Raw genomic sequence first — 15,994 nt, 5'->3', positions numbered from 1 at the left:
CCCGTGGGGCGCGGGGCTTTCCCCCCCCCCCCCCCCCCCCCCAGCCGTACCCGCCGGGGACTGCCCGGGAAGCGTGCGTAGAGAAACCAGGTGCTGCGGCATTCGGAGGCTGTGTTCTGCCCGCGCCGCCCGCTGTCTCGGCGCTTCCAGAAGTGCCGCTGCTTCGGGTAGGAGGTGAAGGCGAGGTGTGAGCCGGCTGCGACGGTCTCTTTGCCAGAATTTCCAGCTTGGGCAATTGTACTGAACTTGCCTAAGCTCTGCTTAAAGCTTGGTTTTGTTCTTAAATGCTTCTTTTCTTTATACGGTTTCTGTGCCCTCTTAAGGCTGCTGTAATCCATTTCAGGCTTGGATCTGTGGCTTGAGATGATTAATGCATCTGTTTTCACATTGCTGGAACGAAAGGCATTAAAATATGATTTATCTTGAGAAAGATTATTTAAAATACAAATCATACGCAAATTGTCAATTTGATTCCTGCTATTTGAAATGTAAAAATATTAGTGAGTTACAGAAATGAGAAATTGCATGTGGATTTTCTCTTATAAATTCTTTTCCTTAGAAACTGAAATTTGTATCTGAACATGGTTGAAGTGGAGGAAAAAAACCTTCTATTTGAAGACATATGTTTGGAGACAGATCACTTTATTCCAGACTGCATTTGAATGATTTAATTGCTTGTAGCTACAGAAACTTGGCATGTGTGAGGAGTTACTCTTCTCTTGTGTGTTTTCGTGCATACTGTATGAAGCGTAGTTGTTCCAAGCTGACTTTTTAGTTCTAGTTGGGTACTTTATATATTCATGAATATTAACAGAAGATTGTAACAAAGAGTAGCCTGCTCGTTTAGGGAATTGCTTCACATTCCCTGTCTCCTCTCCAAGATTTTTACATGCTTGCTTTTTAATGACTAGCTTTCCTCCTCCTCTGGCATTCCCAAAAATTTTCTGGGTAAATGAGTATGACTGAATTGGTGGACTGACAGATGGCATCTATGAAAAGAAAGTGCCCCTCCCCAGTAAGTTCCTGCGGTGTTGAACTTCTGCCATCTTTGTATTTGAGAAAATAATTTCTCTTGCTTAAAGCGCTGCTTCTGCAGGCAGGTTTGCCACCGTGACTGCTGTGAGAGCAGTGTTACCCACTGACGGGTTCTGCTGCTGTGACTGTGCCTTGGGATGAATGCAGTTAAACACCAATAGCGATCCTCTTCCTATAGAATGAGATCTTCCTTGAAGCTGTTTGTACGTCCTCTTACGTTTTCGATACAGAGGAACCATGTGGTTTCTTGGTGGTGGATTTCAGAAAGTGAATAAACTTTCCTGTTTTCTCTTGACTGTGAACAGCTATAAATACTAGTCGTAGTTAAATTAGCTTGGTTTTAAGTCCCCCCGGCAATAACAACTATCCAGGAAAATGTGTGGGTTAAAGTCTTGCAACGGACGATGCCCACCTTACATGATCTCACCGATAGGAATGGGGTCACTTGAAAATGAAGACTCTTTCTCTTCAGTGTGGTCGCCCCGAGGGAGCAGTGGTTTCTGCTGTCTGCAGAGATGCGCGGAAGAAAGTGTATCACGCTGTATGCATTAATGGCAGGCTTACCTTCTGAGGGCTTTAAGTGCAGGTGAGCATCTTCTCTCTGATGGTGATCAAACGCAGCGTGTAAGAGAAGACATCCGTTGTAATTCCCTGTATCGGTCTCCCAGCCTCCAACACAATGTTGGCTTCGGGGCCTTCTCAGCCAAGAATGGTTTTTCCCTATTTAGTAGATTTGCAGTGAATTTCTTTTCCATGAACTTGTCCAAAAGTGACTTGAATCCATGTAAGCTGGGGGAAGCGGTAACTTCCTACAGTAAGGAGCTCCACAGCTCGCCTTTTACCGGTTGTGTGAAGAACCACCTTCTTTTTTATTTGTAGGTGTGAAGGCATGTTAATTCCACATAGGTGGTGTTGTTTTTGAAGACTTACTTTCAGAAGCAGAATAATTCCATAGATGCACTTCTAAACACCAGTAGAGTATGCTTGGCTTCTGTGTGGAATAGACCTCTTTGCCAGGTCTGATCTTTTCTTAAAATTATTTTAAGAGTTTTGAATTTTAAAAAAAGTTGAACAGGTGCAGGCTTGCCACTGTTTCAGAGCGCTACAAATACAGACTTGAATTAGCTTTAGGAAGGTGAAACCTCAAAATTAGAAAAGAACAGGCAAAGGCGGAAACTGTGCCATGCTATTTCTCTAACTGATAAAAAGGTCGGTTTGAGGAAGGCAAGGAAAATACTCCCTTTTCTCTTACATCCTGCTTTTCTTTTTGGTTAAATTGTAACCTAGGATGAGATGGCAAAACTGCCGAGCTTGGAAGTCAGGATCTGTCGGTACGTGCCAAGGGACAGGGGCTCTTCACTTGTTTGGCTGAGTTTCAGATCAGAACAAAGGATTACACAGTGAAAACAAACTAGAATCTGCTTGGTTGGTGTTAAAGACAATAAATAAATCATAGTTAAAAACGATATTTAACAATAACTCTTTCTTTAAACCTCAAACATTTAACATGAATTTCTTAAAACCGAATGTATCGCTAACTTCCGTTCTCGGTACCTTAGTCCCACGAATCTGAAGAATTGATGTGTTGTGATGGAGTATCAATAATCCTTTTCTTTTTCCCTCTTAGAAATGTGCAACAGAAGAATGTTTCTTTTTTGAGCGATTGGAGTCTAATAACTATAACACTTACCGATCACGGAAATACTCTGATTGGTATGTGGCACTGAAAAGAACTGGACAGTACAAACCTGGACCAAAAACTGGACCTGGACAGAAAGCTATCCTTTTTCTTCCCATGTCTGCTAAAAGCTGATTTCCATGGCGGATTCCGAGCACATATGCCACACTACACGAAAGACGTCGAGTCTCCTACTCCTCTCTGAAGCAGCAAAACCAGAAGCAATTATTTGCTGATATTAACTACTCTTGCAGATACCAGATTAAAAGATGAATGTTTCATACTGTCTTTATATTGCTCTTTGAACCTATTGTGCCAGTGTGCGTGGAGGTAAAATTACTTGGAAAATGTATTTTCAGGATCAATAATACTTCTGCTAGGTATCTATGTAGAGCTATTTTATTTTCCTTATGTTTGCTTTACAGAGTAAAGGAAAACAAATCTGATGCACACTTATAGCAATATTTACCTTTAAAAATAATTTATACCTTTAGAGCTTATTAGAGAATAGAGTAAATAATTACTTTCTAATAATTACCTAAAAAGAAGTCCATAGATAATTTTAATATGGTCTAAATAACACTACAATAATAACTCTAAATTATTAATGTAATGAAATGTGAAACGTGTTGCTATCATGTAATGTTTCTGTAGGACTCGGGCAGCTCCCTGTGGTACAGTTTGTAGAACAGGCCTGTGTAGACAGCTGGAAACTCTCTCATGGTTATATCAATCTTATCAAACCCTTCCCGGTATCCGTAAAGCAGGAGTTTAGCTACGTTGCTGGTGATGGGAGTAGCGTGTTTCGTCCTAGCAAGCTCATCGAGGTCCATCCATTCACACCTCAGGCACTCCTGCTGGCAGAAGCTGATGCTGAAGGAGGAGGGCTCCAGGCGACAGATGATGTACATATCCGACTTCCCAAAGGCTCCGGGGTGTTTGTGTTGCTGTCTTATGCTTAGGATGGACTTGAACTCTGACTTAATGCCAGTCTCTTCGAAAACCTCTCGAACTGCTGTGTCTCCTAGGTGAAAAGAGCAATCCTTACAATACATACAAGAATAGCTTAACACTCTTTTAACCTTTTGGTCATGGAAAACTTCTAACTCAAAGCGCGCTCTGTTCTGCTTCATAAGCTTTTCAGAATGTAAGCCCATTTGTTTCGACACAAGGATAAGCTGATTTTTTGGTCCCTGAAGAAAACTAACTGCTACATGCCTTTCTTCTGTATGTCCTACAAAATGATGAAAGTAAGAAACTTTCGATAATGCCGTACAGGGTGTGGTTTTGAAACGGACATTCTGACGGTCGCTGGCTCCACTGATCTCTCAGTCCAAGATCACATTGCACCCTCTCTTCAGTCCTTTGAATCTTAGCCCCCGTCTCTCTCCTTGCTTCTACCCAGTGTCAGGTTCAGACCCTGTGCAGCTGAAACCTGTCCGTATGTCAGATCACTTGATCAAGTCCCTTAGTTTCATTGCACTTTGCCACAAGGTGTAACAAAATGGGTGAAACTATCGTTTGCAGAAAGTGGAAGTTGTCACCGAGTCCCTTTCAAAATGTGTCTGAAGTGTCTAGTGACATTTGAAATATGCCATGGTACCAGCATAGCATGTAGCCTGTTCTTGCAGAAGACATGCTGCATCCATGCTGCACATGTACATTTTGTGTACATCAACCAAAGTTAAGATTCCTCGTGACAAAAGCAGCCATAACTTCAAGGGTCTAGAAGGTCTGTGTACTGCAATTACAGCCAGAGAATTGCCCGTCTATCCGGTACTCTTCAAAAGAGAAGAATTTTCTCTTGAATGGTAACTTAAATTGAAGAGCCCAAATGAGATTTTTGATACTCCACTTATTTCCCCAAATTCTGCAGTTTCACTGTAGTCAAGTCAAATCCTACTTGCCTGGGGTAACTACTGGTAGGTGAAATACTAGCTTTTCCCAAATCTATGTAAACTCACAGTTGTGTCTTGTTTGAGTGGTAAATGCATATAGGTGTTTTGCGATGTTACCTGCTTCAGCTAGTTCATTTTCAGTAAGAAATTGGGTGTGTTGGCTTACTTCCAAAAGCAAAATACATTTTACAAGACCTTGTAGAGATTTGCCTTCCTATGGAAGCTTGCATCTTGACATGTCGGAGGTGAACTAAACAGACATTTTAGGAGTAGTTTCAAATCTTGGAAATAATTTCAGGACAGACAGTGGCTAGCAATATATAAACAAAATGATTTATCCATCAGAGGCCGAACAACTATATGGTAATGGCCCTGATTCTGCACATACTTCTGCCTCAGCTCAACTTCCATCTTGCAATGGAACGAGCTGTGTAAAGTTTACACCGAGTATATAGAGGTCCTTGTGGGACTGGAGACCCGTTAATACATGGTGTCTGCAGAACATTGACGTTTGTGACTTTGTTACAGTATTAATTAGTTAAAAAGCTACTACATATGGGGAAGAAGTACATGAGGGAAGATAGTCATTTACCATTACTGACCCCTGAGGAGACTGCATTTCATGTTGCGCAGAGAGGCCTCTGTGGTCCTCTGGTTTAAAATAGCGGTTGTAAAGCAGACTTCCTGTGGCAAGTGGTTTTATTATTAGGCAAGGGGCTGTATTACGCAAAAGTGGTCAAAGAAAGTAAACAACTGAGATGATGAGGAATGCTGAGGCAGGCTGTGGTGAGAAAAGTGAAATAATTAGGGATTTCATTTAAGCTTTGAGCTTTGCTTTTAGATAAAGTGCCTTTTTCTTCTTCCCTTTTATTTAAATGTGTATGTATATATATAAAAAAATATATAATGACAGTTAAACTAGAAGAAGCATTAGGGCTTGAGTTTCCGAAATATTCAAATAAAAAAACGTGTGCACTTTGCTTAAGCTGCATTATGAAACTACTCAAATTACTTGCGCGAGTCAGTTTGTACTCATTAAAGTAGGCAGCCATATATTTTGTCACTTCATATAATCACAGGATCTTCAAGCATTGTAATTGCAATTTGTAATTGTAATTTGAAATTTAGTCCCTTGTATGACTGTGAGTTTATAAGGTTTGATGTAAGGATAAAAAAAGTAAAACTAAGCTCTATTATATTTTATGCTTCACTAATTTATATCTTCTTGTAATATTAAGATGTGATGCGGAGAATCATAACTTATTATTATGTAGTTTAGTAGTGGCAGGAGGGGAGCTGTAAGAGACTTGTTTCCTCCCAGGGGTTTCTCAATACCTACATCCAGGCTTCAGCCATAATCTCACCTGTTATCTGAGGGATGGCCACTGGCTTACTCAGTATTCCTCTGGGGAAGCTGTTGCCAGTGCTGGTCATTCTTTTCCCTCAGTACAAAAATCCCTCTGGTATCTCCTAGAAGTGAAAGGGAGCCTGGCTAGACAACAAACACGGCGTTTGGGATTCTTCTGAAAACATGAATCCATTTCACTATGTTATATGTGTTTGCATTGTCAAGCAAATAATTTTGATTTCTATCTTTGTTCGACAAAAAGACTTAAAATGTGATTCATGAGTTATGAAAACTACAACTCGGCCATATCCCGCTAACTAGAAACTTTCTCCGTGTATTGAAATAATGAACTGGAATACAAGCCCTCCACACGTTGTTGTAGGAAGACTGCTAAAAATAGTAGATATTTCTAAGGTATGAAACAGTCAGGAAACCTGGGCTCAACACCCGGTTTGCCAGAGCTGCTGCACTGCTCTGAGCAACATTTTTGAGTTCTGCATTTGAGTTATTGGAAGAATGTATTCGTATCTGAATACTGATGTGGGGCTAAAATTAATGTGACAAATGCAACTTTTGAAAACGACCTACCTAGTAACTGCAGTGAAACGTAAGAATTAACCAGTCTGTGGATCATAATTTTAAGGGGTGAGATACAAGGAGAAAAAGCACAATTTCCTATCTCTTCATAAACACCCTTGTTCATTCACCTCTGAACATAACTGCAGCAGTGTTCATCATCACCTGTGCTGCGCTGGATAGAAATGATAGGTTTCCTCAAACCAGCATTGTTTTTTAATACAGAAGTGCCTCATGTCTCCGGTTGAAAGTAGGTGCCCACAAGACTCAGGCGCTGCACTTAATGCTCGTCCTGTGCCAAAGAGCTCTTAGTCTAAGCAAATCAAATGAACAAGGGTGGAAGGAAGCAAGTCCATTTATTTCTGTTTTGCACATAAAAATGGAGAGTTGGAAATTTTTGCTCAGTACATCATTGAGCTCACTGCCCTGGATTCCAGTGTGAGCCGGGAGCTCGCCGTTTCAGTTTTATTTGGGTTATATACTGATTACCTTAATCCTCTGCACTTTTGGCTCATACTACAGCATATCCAACAAGCCTACAAAAAGTAAGTTGGCTTCAAGCACTCATTTAAGAGCAATTGTGGAAAAGGGTAAATGTTGCAAATACAATTCTCTGCCCTGAACAACATAATGTTACCCCATTACCATTAAGGTCATGGGATCATGTCACTTCATCTATTTTCCATTAATTCAAAGAAGTGATTAGTCACAGGAGTGATGTGGGTCACGATGTATTTCGGTACTGTTAATGTCTTTATAATTCTGTTGACGTCTGACCTGTTATCCTAGGACTTACCAATGTCTTCGCCTGGATTAGACAGACCTCCTGGAAATTTCCACGCATTTAGAGTCTGTATTGGAGGAAAAAAATACTAATGAAGTATGCAGCCTGTTTTGTACTCTCTAATATGAAGGAGACAATTAACATGTGACTTTTTTTTTTTTAAGTTGCAGTATTGTAATTACTCTTACAAACGTCAGTAAGGCTTTAAGTAGGAACTTCTTTGTTCTTGCTAACGTGATGATCAGAGATATCTACAGTCTGTATGAAATATTGGAACAAAACATCTACTGATTGAAAATACAAACTGTCTAACAGTCATTAGACAACGTTGCTTTGCTGCTAGATAACTAAATACAGTAGTTGAATATTAAAAAAAGCTGCTATAGACTAGATAATCTTATATTTAATCACTAATGCATTCCACTTCCATGGTTTTGGCTTTTAAAAAATGTGTATATATTTAATCTTACAAACAGGTATTATGATTGTAGTACTGTTCTGTACTGCACTGGCTTTAAGATGACTTTGTGTGTCTGTAATAACCATTTAGTGTAACTTGTCATTTGTTTTCATGGAATACAAAAACTGAGGCCTCGTGTGTGATTTATATATAGAAGCATTTATTGAATTGCAATAAAGTTCAGTACTTAGAAAGTGAAGTGCAGACTTGGTGCTGTTATTGATGCTGGTAAAGGAGTCCCAGCTCCTACACCTCTTGCAAATGCATGAAGATTTGTAGGCTTTACCTTTACATCTATGTACTATTCTTTTTATTTCTTTCCTTATTAGAAGTTTATTTAGGAAGAAGTTAACCTTCAATTAAAAATTAACGCAGTAAAAAGGTACACTCTGGAAAAAAAAGAGGTAGCTTTTCTTGTACACGCAGCATAGAGAGGGAAGTTGTGTGCTTTCCAGTCATTTGAAACCCCACTGACTACACTGGAAAATGTTTTTTTCTTCTGGGCACTCTTAAAGAGCTTGGATAGGAGTTTAAAGTAATAGGTTAAAAATACTGCAGATGGAAAATACATATATTTGTCTATGGGCTTTCAGATTTGCTTTCAGTTCCTGGAAATCTTTCTTTGTGTGCTGTGGAATTGTCCTTTCATGATTAAACCCAAACAGCTCTTAAAATTCCACTAGCTGTTTAATTTTTTTTTTAAGCTTTCAGAACGTCATTTGTATTAAAAGTCACCATTTTGGGGCAATTGTTCATTTCGTGGGGAAGGAGAAGGGAGAGGAGTGGTGGAACTGACAAGTGGGAAACAGACACTGTCTGAGCCAATTTGCTTGCACTGAAATATTTTAGTTGTTCACTGCATAAGAAACATGGGTATTCACACACTTCAGTTTTTATACTTAATTTTACTCACTCAATAAAAGAGAGCTGTAAAGAGGGGAGTCGGAAATCTTTTTTTTTTCCTTTCACCTTCCTCACTGTGCTAGGTGTCAGCTTTGTTCTGGAAAGGTAAGCTGAAACGGTTGACCTGGAATATACCCATCCCACTTTTCAGAATGAGCCAGAGGGAAGAGTGGTGCCAGGCTGGTCCTCTTGTGTTTTGGGGCCAGAGGCTAAGGAGGTAATGTCTGGTGACTATGGAATTGGACCTAGAACCTGAATAGAGCATCTGATGTCTCACTGTAAAATTGGATAGAGATATCTGCACTTAAAATGGCTCTGGGTGAGCTTTAACAAAACCACAGCGTTAAGAAGTTAAACCTTAAGCCTCCTGGGCTTAGGAAATTACTATTTCCTTCTAAATAGGCAGAATATGCAGTTTCCCTTTTTTACTCTTTGAGACCTGGTTAAGGTATTTACTAAAAGGTAAACATGCGGTTTTATAATTTCTCTGTGCATAAAAGGAAAAATAAAGATAGTATTTCTAAAGCCTACAATGCGCTGTTCTGTTCCTGGAGACTTGCTAGAACTGGAACCGCTTTTGGAGCCTCTAGCTTGCGTGCTGGATTTATGCTTTAATTGGTAATTACTGAATGTAAGCCTGAAGGTCCTGCTATAGAGAAGTCCTTGAAATTTTACTTTACGGTAAGTAAAAATATAAAATTAGTAGTTTACAGGAAACAAGAAAAGGGTGTTTCTCTTCCTCTGAACTCGTGTTACAAATTCAACATGTTGTATGATTGAACCTGCCTACGAAAGCAGCCTTTCATTGAAGTTCATGAACTGTGTTGTAGTTACCAATGAACTGAAGTGATGTTTTGGGTCCTGAGAAGAAATCTCTTAGTAGGTATTTCAGGAAAGACAGAAAAATGTAGCCAGTGAGATTCTGGCGTAGTTTTAACTATATAAAATGAAAATGATGGATCCAAGTATACTTCAGTTAGCGTATGTAAGTTTTGATTGTTTCCATGTTAAAATTGCAGTTAATCTCACTGTACTAGAAACACTTCTAATTTGCAAATGAAAGCATAATGGAAGCTAAGTATATTTTAAATGGAATAGCACAGGCGACTGCTAATGAGCTAGTGAGCTTTCTGCACTTGCTGTATTAAAACCTAGGTTAGCCTGATAGAGGCTGGAAGACATTAGCAGTGATGGATGCTTGGTTACCTCAAGCCACATCACACGACCCACCATCCCCACACTAATACTCTCTGGTTTGGCATTCTCAGTAGCGAGGTCAAGCACTTCAGTTTGCGAGAAATTAATGATCTTTACACCTGCTGTACAAAGGTGGTCTCCAGGTCATGGCCAACCATGTTACTGCTTATTTAAAGCCACAGATATGCCTGGAATTTTTGAAACCAAACAAAACCAGAATCCTTCTCCCAAAATCTGCTTTGAGCCGTGGGGGTTTTCCAGAGGTCTGCATGGATCCAACCACAAGATCAGGGATTCTTGGGTCAGTTACAGGAGAAAACAGAAAACTCAAAGCAGAAAGGATGCTTAATTCTACTGATTCAATCACCAGTTATAATTAACGACAAAGCTGTTGATTTTCTTTTTTTTTTTTCCCTTCAAATGCAATACAGCAATCTGTTGATAATGTGTTCCAAGACACACACAAGTTAACTATCACAATTTTGGACTGGAATGAAAAGGAAAAGATCTTTGTTTTATACTATGGAGTAGGCTTATCTAAATGAACTTCTCCATTTTGTAATCCTGTAACAAACTTACCCTATTTCTGTCTTGTACGACCAACACCTTTCCAGCGCTTTCATCTAGAACAGCACCTAGTAGAGAGATAGTATTGAAAAAGATTAAGTGTTAGACAACTACGTTCAATCTTAACAACCATAATTAACATGTTTTGATAAAGCATGACAAACCCTAATGATATTCAGTTTACAGTTAGCAAGATTTGTCTGGATGAATCACAGAAAGTGGTTTGTTGGTAGAAAACTGATACGCAATAAAATATGAAAAAGTTTAAGTATCCTGTATAAAAATTCAAAGTTAGCAGTACCAAGATAAATACTTCCCACATTTAAGTTCCAGATTAGACAAGAAATGAAAATAATAATTCGCTTGTGTTAATATTATCAGAACTAAAGAATGCAAGATCAAGACGTCTTCCAAATAATCTAGCAAAGCTGCTTGCTTCAGCAGAGTTGTGCCTGTAATCTTGCTCAAATAACAGAATTTTTCCAGTGACTCTGGCCGAGTAGCCACGATGGGCAAGAACCCTTCTCCAGCGAAATTCATGACAAAACTCCGGCCCGAGTGTTTGCTGGTTCATAACACACAAGGTTTAGTACTCAATGGGCTGACTATACTGATAATGTTCAGCTGGTTGACTATAAAGTCATACTGTACTACCCAGCTAACAACTCATGATAGGAACTGCACCATAATCTGAGTCAATTTGTTAATCAAAAAGCATTGCTTCCAAGTGGAAAAGTGACACTTTCACTTGATTCATGCATCCTGATTTTTTTTTATTTTTACCGAAAAGTTCAGCTTTTCCTTGTGTCCTCATGCTCAGCCCATGACTTTCTCCTGCAGATTACAAGTTTTCCTACTTTTTAAAACCCAAGTGCTTTCATGTTTAATCATCATGTCACACTCACAAAATGTCTTCCCTTTAAAACAGATATTTTTCTCAGATTTTGAAGTGCACTGTGGTGAGCAGAATGAGTACAGTGGTACAACTTACCAGGCTCTTTTCCACATCAGTCATGCATAGTTTCAAATTAGTAGGTAATAAAAAAAGGCTTATATAATTTTACAGCAGGAGGAAGAGTATATGGACAGATCTGTGATGATATACGCATTTAAAATGCTATGGGGAAGTATTTCCAAAGAAAGGAATTATTAAGGAATGAGTGTCCAGCTCAAAATACTCTGTTTTTTAATAATACACGGCAGACTTATGTGTAGGAGGAATATTTAAAAGATGAAATACCAATCTTCCTTCAAGATATGTCAAAGGACGTGCTTTAAGAGGGTAGTCACGTATCTGCCTCCCCATGGCTTGTGACTTTATGATTTCATTCTTCCTGTAAATATTTAGCAGTCCAGGTTCAAGTACTGTACTGATTAAAAGAGGGAACAAAAGGAAAGCAGGAGCAACTTTGATGCATACTGTGATTACAGGGATTATTTTCTAGAAAAGACATTCTTCAGCCAAATGGTTTGCTGAGACCAAGGAGGACAGCCGAAGACAGGAAACTGCAGTTTGAATCAAACAGAAAGAACATTTTCTCTCCTCTGTTCCCCAGAAATCGATGCCTGTGAATGTAATTTTTGGCAGTGAAATTCCCTGTGAGATGTCCACAATCTCTGCTAGATGATACCTGAATCCAAAGCAAGAAGAAAGAAAAAACACTACCGGGATTTGCTGTCTGGTCTCATTTTCCCAAGTGTAACTCAGGAGTCCCTCTGCTGAAGCTCGCTGGGCCACACCTGGTTAGTATCAGTGAGATCAGAGCTTGACGCAGGCTCTGAACTGTGGTTTTAAAAGCTCTCCCTCTTGCTACAAATGTGGTACCTGGAGCTTTAAATCATCCAAGGCCAGGATGACTTTCTGGAAAGGTTTACACTTGTAACCTAACCAAGTAATCACTATCACAACACTGCTTTGTTTTGAATGTTGTCTTTTGGGAAATAGGTTAAGAAAATTATTTGGAAAAAAAAAAATCCCTTAGACAACTCCAGTCAATGAGTAATGGAGGGGAAAAATATCTTCATTCTACCTGTTTTATTTACGACTGATGTAAACATGTATGAAAAGATGTTCAGAGATGAAAAGTACTTGTCATCCATGTAATGAGCGCACACATAACTGCTTGCGTTGTAAACATCAGCAGACAGGAACAGGTATTACTTTGTAAAACAACTTGGGAACTGCTTTTAAATCACTTTTGATTCCTTGGACCATCATAACCTGTCTAACTCCATCTTCCTGTGCAGTTTGACATTTATGCAGCTGCTCATTTTACACATTTCCTTAAGTAACAGGACTGGCCAAGGCTGATGATCATGCGTGTGGATGAGTGTTTGGAGACCCCTCTCTCTCTTCAACTCCAATGACTTTGTTTCAACAACTAGATTAAGGCAGGTAGCAATGGAAATAACAGCCTTGTTGTAAGGCTTATACTACACGTGAGGGAGAAGAGAATGACTTTTACATTTCTTCCTCTCCTTTTACTTTCCTTCTTCAACTTGTCTTCCTATGCTATTGTTATGTGGCATATTTACAAACACGTCACTTTCTGGATGGCAGACCACTTCCTCCTAGGAGGTGGAGAATTTTCAAAGTGCTTTTCCAAAACATCTTAAATCATTTCATATACCAGAAGCTTTTCTGTACTTTTACATGCTTGGAAAATCCTGCCGCCTACAAAGGGATGCAGTAAGTTAGCTGGAAGACACATCACATATTCCACTATTTCTAAACAATAATGGCCAAGCCCAATGAGTAACATTTGCTACTCTCTGCTTGGCGACTCTGATCTAGTCTGGCAAAATATGACCTGACCTTGCTTATTCACACCTTTGTCATCACTTGGCTGCATGATGCTGAGGCACTAGCCCTGGCTGCGCAGCGTTCACCGTGTGGGAAACTCCAGACAGGACGAAAACCAGCTGCTGGTCTACTTGGCAATGCAGGCTCGCTACCTGTTGTCTGCTCCCTGTACTGACTTCCCGCAGGCTAGCAAACCGCTCTCAAAATCTTCGCTTTTTATTTTCAGGATGCTCAAGGGACTGTATTTATATTTACCTCTTTTAAAGAAACTCCCAGTAACAAATAAAAATGTACGGGTTTGAAAAGTGGTAGCAAAGAATACATACATTATACGTTGTGCAATTTTTAAATCTGTGCAATAAATTATGAAATCCATATACCTGCAGTTATGAAACTTTTTCTTTCCTCAAAGTTTTTTCCTACTTGCAGAGTGCAAAGTGTTTATCTCAAAGTACAACAGCAAATTATGCTTTGAAAGTGCATTTTTCGTATTTTCAAATGTTTGAGACTTTTTCACACTTATGATTTTTCTTAGATTAAGTCCTTCCTGATAACCGTCAGGGTCATAACACATCTATTACATGATTTTCTTCTAAAATAGCACTTTCAGCTATGCAAAACCTACTTCAGAAAAATCCCCTTTCAGTTAGTCATGTTTCCTCAAACATGCAAGTTATAACCATAAGAAGGAACACGGTGCTTTTGCTAGGAGAATGCATTATCTTACTCGAGTTTAATGCCACATATTTTAATGGTGAGGTTTTCATACCTCAAGAAAACATGCTCTAACATGTCCATTAGAAAAAAATCCAAGCCTGTCTTCAGCTTCTACGCTGCCCTCTGCTGGCTTTGTAACTGAAAACTCCCCACTACCGATAGTAGTAGCACCGTTTTGTAATTGAAGGCTTTTTTTTTTTTCCAAAACTTAACTTTCCCCTGACCTGCTGCTACATAGAATAATCCAGCTTTTATGAGTCCTTCCTAATTAGGTTTTTCAAATTGCTATTTATGGGTCGTAACACCACTTGGTGAAGAATTAACGTCCCTGCAAGCCAAGGACAAACCAGTCAAGCTCGTAGCCGGAGAGATTTGCTGTCTCTCTGCTAACTGCTGAGTGTTATATAGCCTTTACCAGTACGTGAGGGTACTGGTACCACTCCAGATTACAGGAGATTAATGAGTGATGGGACAGGTAATTGCATATCTGTGGAAGACTGCTGAGAGAGAGAGGGCAAAAACATTCAAATTTGGTGAAGCTGAGTTCAAGTTGATTCATCATCAGTTCTTTGTACTGCACTGTATAAAAAAAAGGGGGACACCATCTTATCTAGTTCCTTGGGAATTTCCTCAGTTTTTAGAGCAACTCCTTTCCAACTGTGGTTGTGGGAGGTCTAGATGGGCAAGAGTATGGTGTTCAGATGTTTGTTTGTTTGTAAAATATACTTGTTTGGGTTGCGGACTTCTAGGCACAGCTTAGAGCAGCTTTCGGACTGTTGTAGTTTAGGCTAACAGTTGTGCTAGCTCCTGAACAATCCCTGCTGGGTCAAGTTTGCCCCATTTATAGACCTTAACTTGAGCATAGTTTAGGCAGATGCATATATTAAGCACCTACATTAAGGACGGAGCAGAAAAATGATTTTTTTCTAAGAAGTCTGTAGTTACTTTTTTACTTTTAAAAAACCGCTTGAACCTTGAAGCCCTGCCTCTCTCACTGCGAGGTGAAAGCCAAGATGTGTTTCTCAAAATGGTGTTTAAAAACAATATTCGTGAGGTAAATTTTAAAGCTTCAGGACCACATTTTCTTCTCCCCGAGCTGTTTACAGTTTTCTCAAACTGGAATCATTTGAGAAACCTCTCTCTTTATTGGCCTGTTTTTAGCAACACACACGGTTGTACAGGAGCATTCATGAATGACACGCTTCACTTTGTGAAGTTACCCAAACAGTACGCAGCTGGTTTTCATGTGTTGGTTGTGCAGAGGAACAGTCGATTTCCTACTGATCCTGGTCCCAAGGGCTTGTTCAAAAGGCTTTTCGTGGGTCCAACTGCTTTTGTAACTAACCTGCAACCCCCAGCTGGTGGGTGGCATAGCCTGGTAGCCTGCTGGGCCCTTCTCCTAGCCACAGTGTCAAGGTGGACGAGCCCTGCTCAGCGTGGTGGAAAGCAAAGCCTTGTGAAGCGGCCACTGCCGCAAACCTGCTCTGGAGAATGGGGATGCGCAGCCAGATGGCGACGCGGCCTTCCTCCCGCCACTGGGCCACCGCATCTGCAAGAGAGAGCAAGGTAAGGAGGGTAGAAGGGCCACTGCCGCCGCTCGGAGACCCCCTTGCCCTTGCTCCTTCTGGTTTTAAACCTTGTTGCGCACGACAGCCCGGATTAACGCATGAAAGTCTGTATTTTCACCTCATTTACCACAGGGTCAAAGTACCATCGGTGTGAGAAATGTGTCAGCAGCGACAGGAGGAGAGGAGGCGCCGCCGCCAGCTCGGCATTTTATGTGGTACGATTCGGCGTTTACACATAAAATGATGGCTTTTATGGTAGGATCTGCCGTAAGGCACAGGGAAATGGATCTTTGCTCCCTTCCACCGCCTCTGCCAACACCCTCCACCACACGGCCGCTGCTGTGTGCGTGAAGGGTGACGACCACTGCCCGCCCAGCGCAGCGGAGGCGGCTGAAGGGAGTTCACTCACGGGCCGAGGCCCACGGGGAGACCCGCCGCCCCCCACCCCGCCCGCCCTACT

At 40.4% G+C, this 15,994-nt stretch overlaps 2 protein-coding genes across 2 annotated transcripts in view; one reads left to right on the top strand and one right to left on the bottom strand.

Moving 5' to 3' along the window:
- FGF2 (fibroblast growth factor 2) overlaps positions 1-2,972 on the top strand; it is a 14,391-nt gene extending 11,419 nt beyond the window's left edge. Inside the window, exon 3 of the mRNA XM_009289512.1 lies at positions 2,663-2,972. Coding sequence (XP_009287787.1) covers positions 2,663-2,848 — 186 coding nt within the window. The 3' untranslated portion in view covers positions 2,849-2,972. The remainder of the gene's footprint in view (positions 1-2,662) is intronic.
- A 105-nt stretch (positions 2,973-3,077) lies between these two features.
- Positions 3,078-15,741, bottom strand: NUDT6 (nudix hydrolase 6). Its single transcript, XM_009289511.2, has 5 exons — positions 15,708-15,741; positions 15,312-15,515; positions 10,459-10,514; positions 7,332-7,386; positions 3,078-3,737 (listed from the first exon to the last, which is right to left on the bottom strand). Exons 1-5 carry the CDS (start codon positions 15,739-15,741, stop codon positions 3,349-3,351), a joined length of 738 nt encoding a protein of 245 aa, XP_009287786.1. The 3' UTR covers positions 3,078-3,348.
- Between the last annotated feature and the right edge of the window lie 253 nt (positions 15,742-15,994).

Source organism: Aptenodytes forsteri, unplaced genomic scaffold (genome assembly GCF_000699145.1).
Source record: "Aptenodytes forsteri isolate BGI_AS27 unplaced genomic scaffold, ASM69914v1 Scaffold109, whole genome shotgun sequence".
NCBI lineage: Eukaryota > Metazoa > Chordata > Aves > Sphenisciformes > Spheniscidae > Aptenodytes > Aptenodytes forsteri.
Note: the sequence above shows the minus strand (reverse complement) of the source record. Positions and strands in the feature narration are given on the sequence as shown.

What these genes read in the sequence shown, in the direction of transcription:
- NUDT6 (XM_009289511.2), bottom strand. Translation starts at nt 15,741, where the DNA reads ATGCCGAGCTGGCGGCGGCGCCTCCTCTCCTCCT. An exon ending in GCGGCGCCTCCTCTCCTCCT is followed by an intron (nt 15,516 to 15,707) that starts GTCGCTGCTGAC and finishes TCTCTCTTGCAG; the next exon opens with ATGCGGTGGCCCAGTGGCGG. An exon ending in TCGTACAAGACAGAAATAGG is followed by an intron (nt 7,387 to 10,458) that starts GTAAGTTTGTTA and finishes CCTCCAATACAG; the next exon opens with ACTCTAAATGCGTGGAAATT.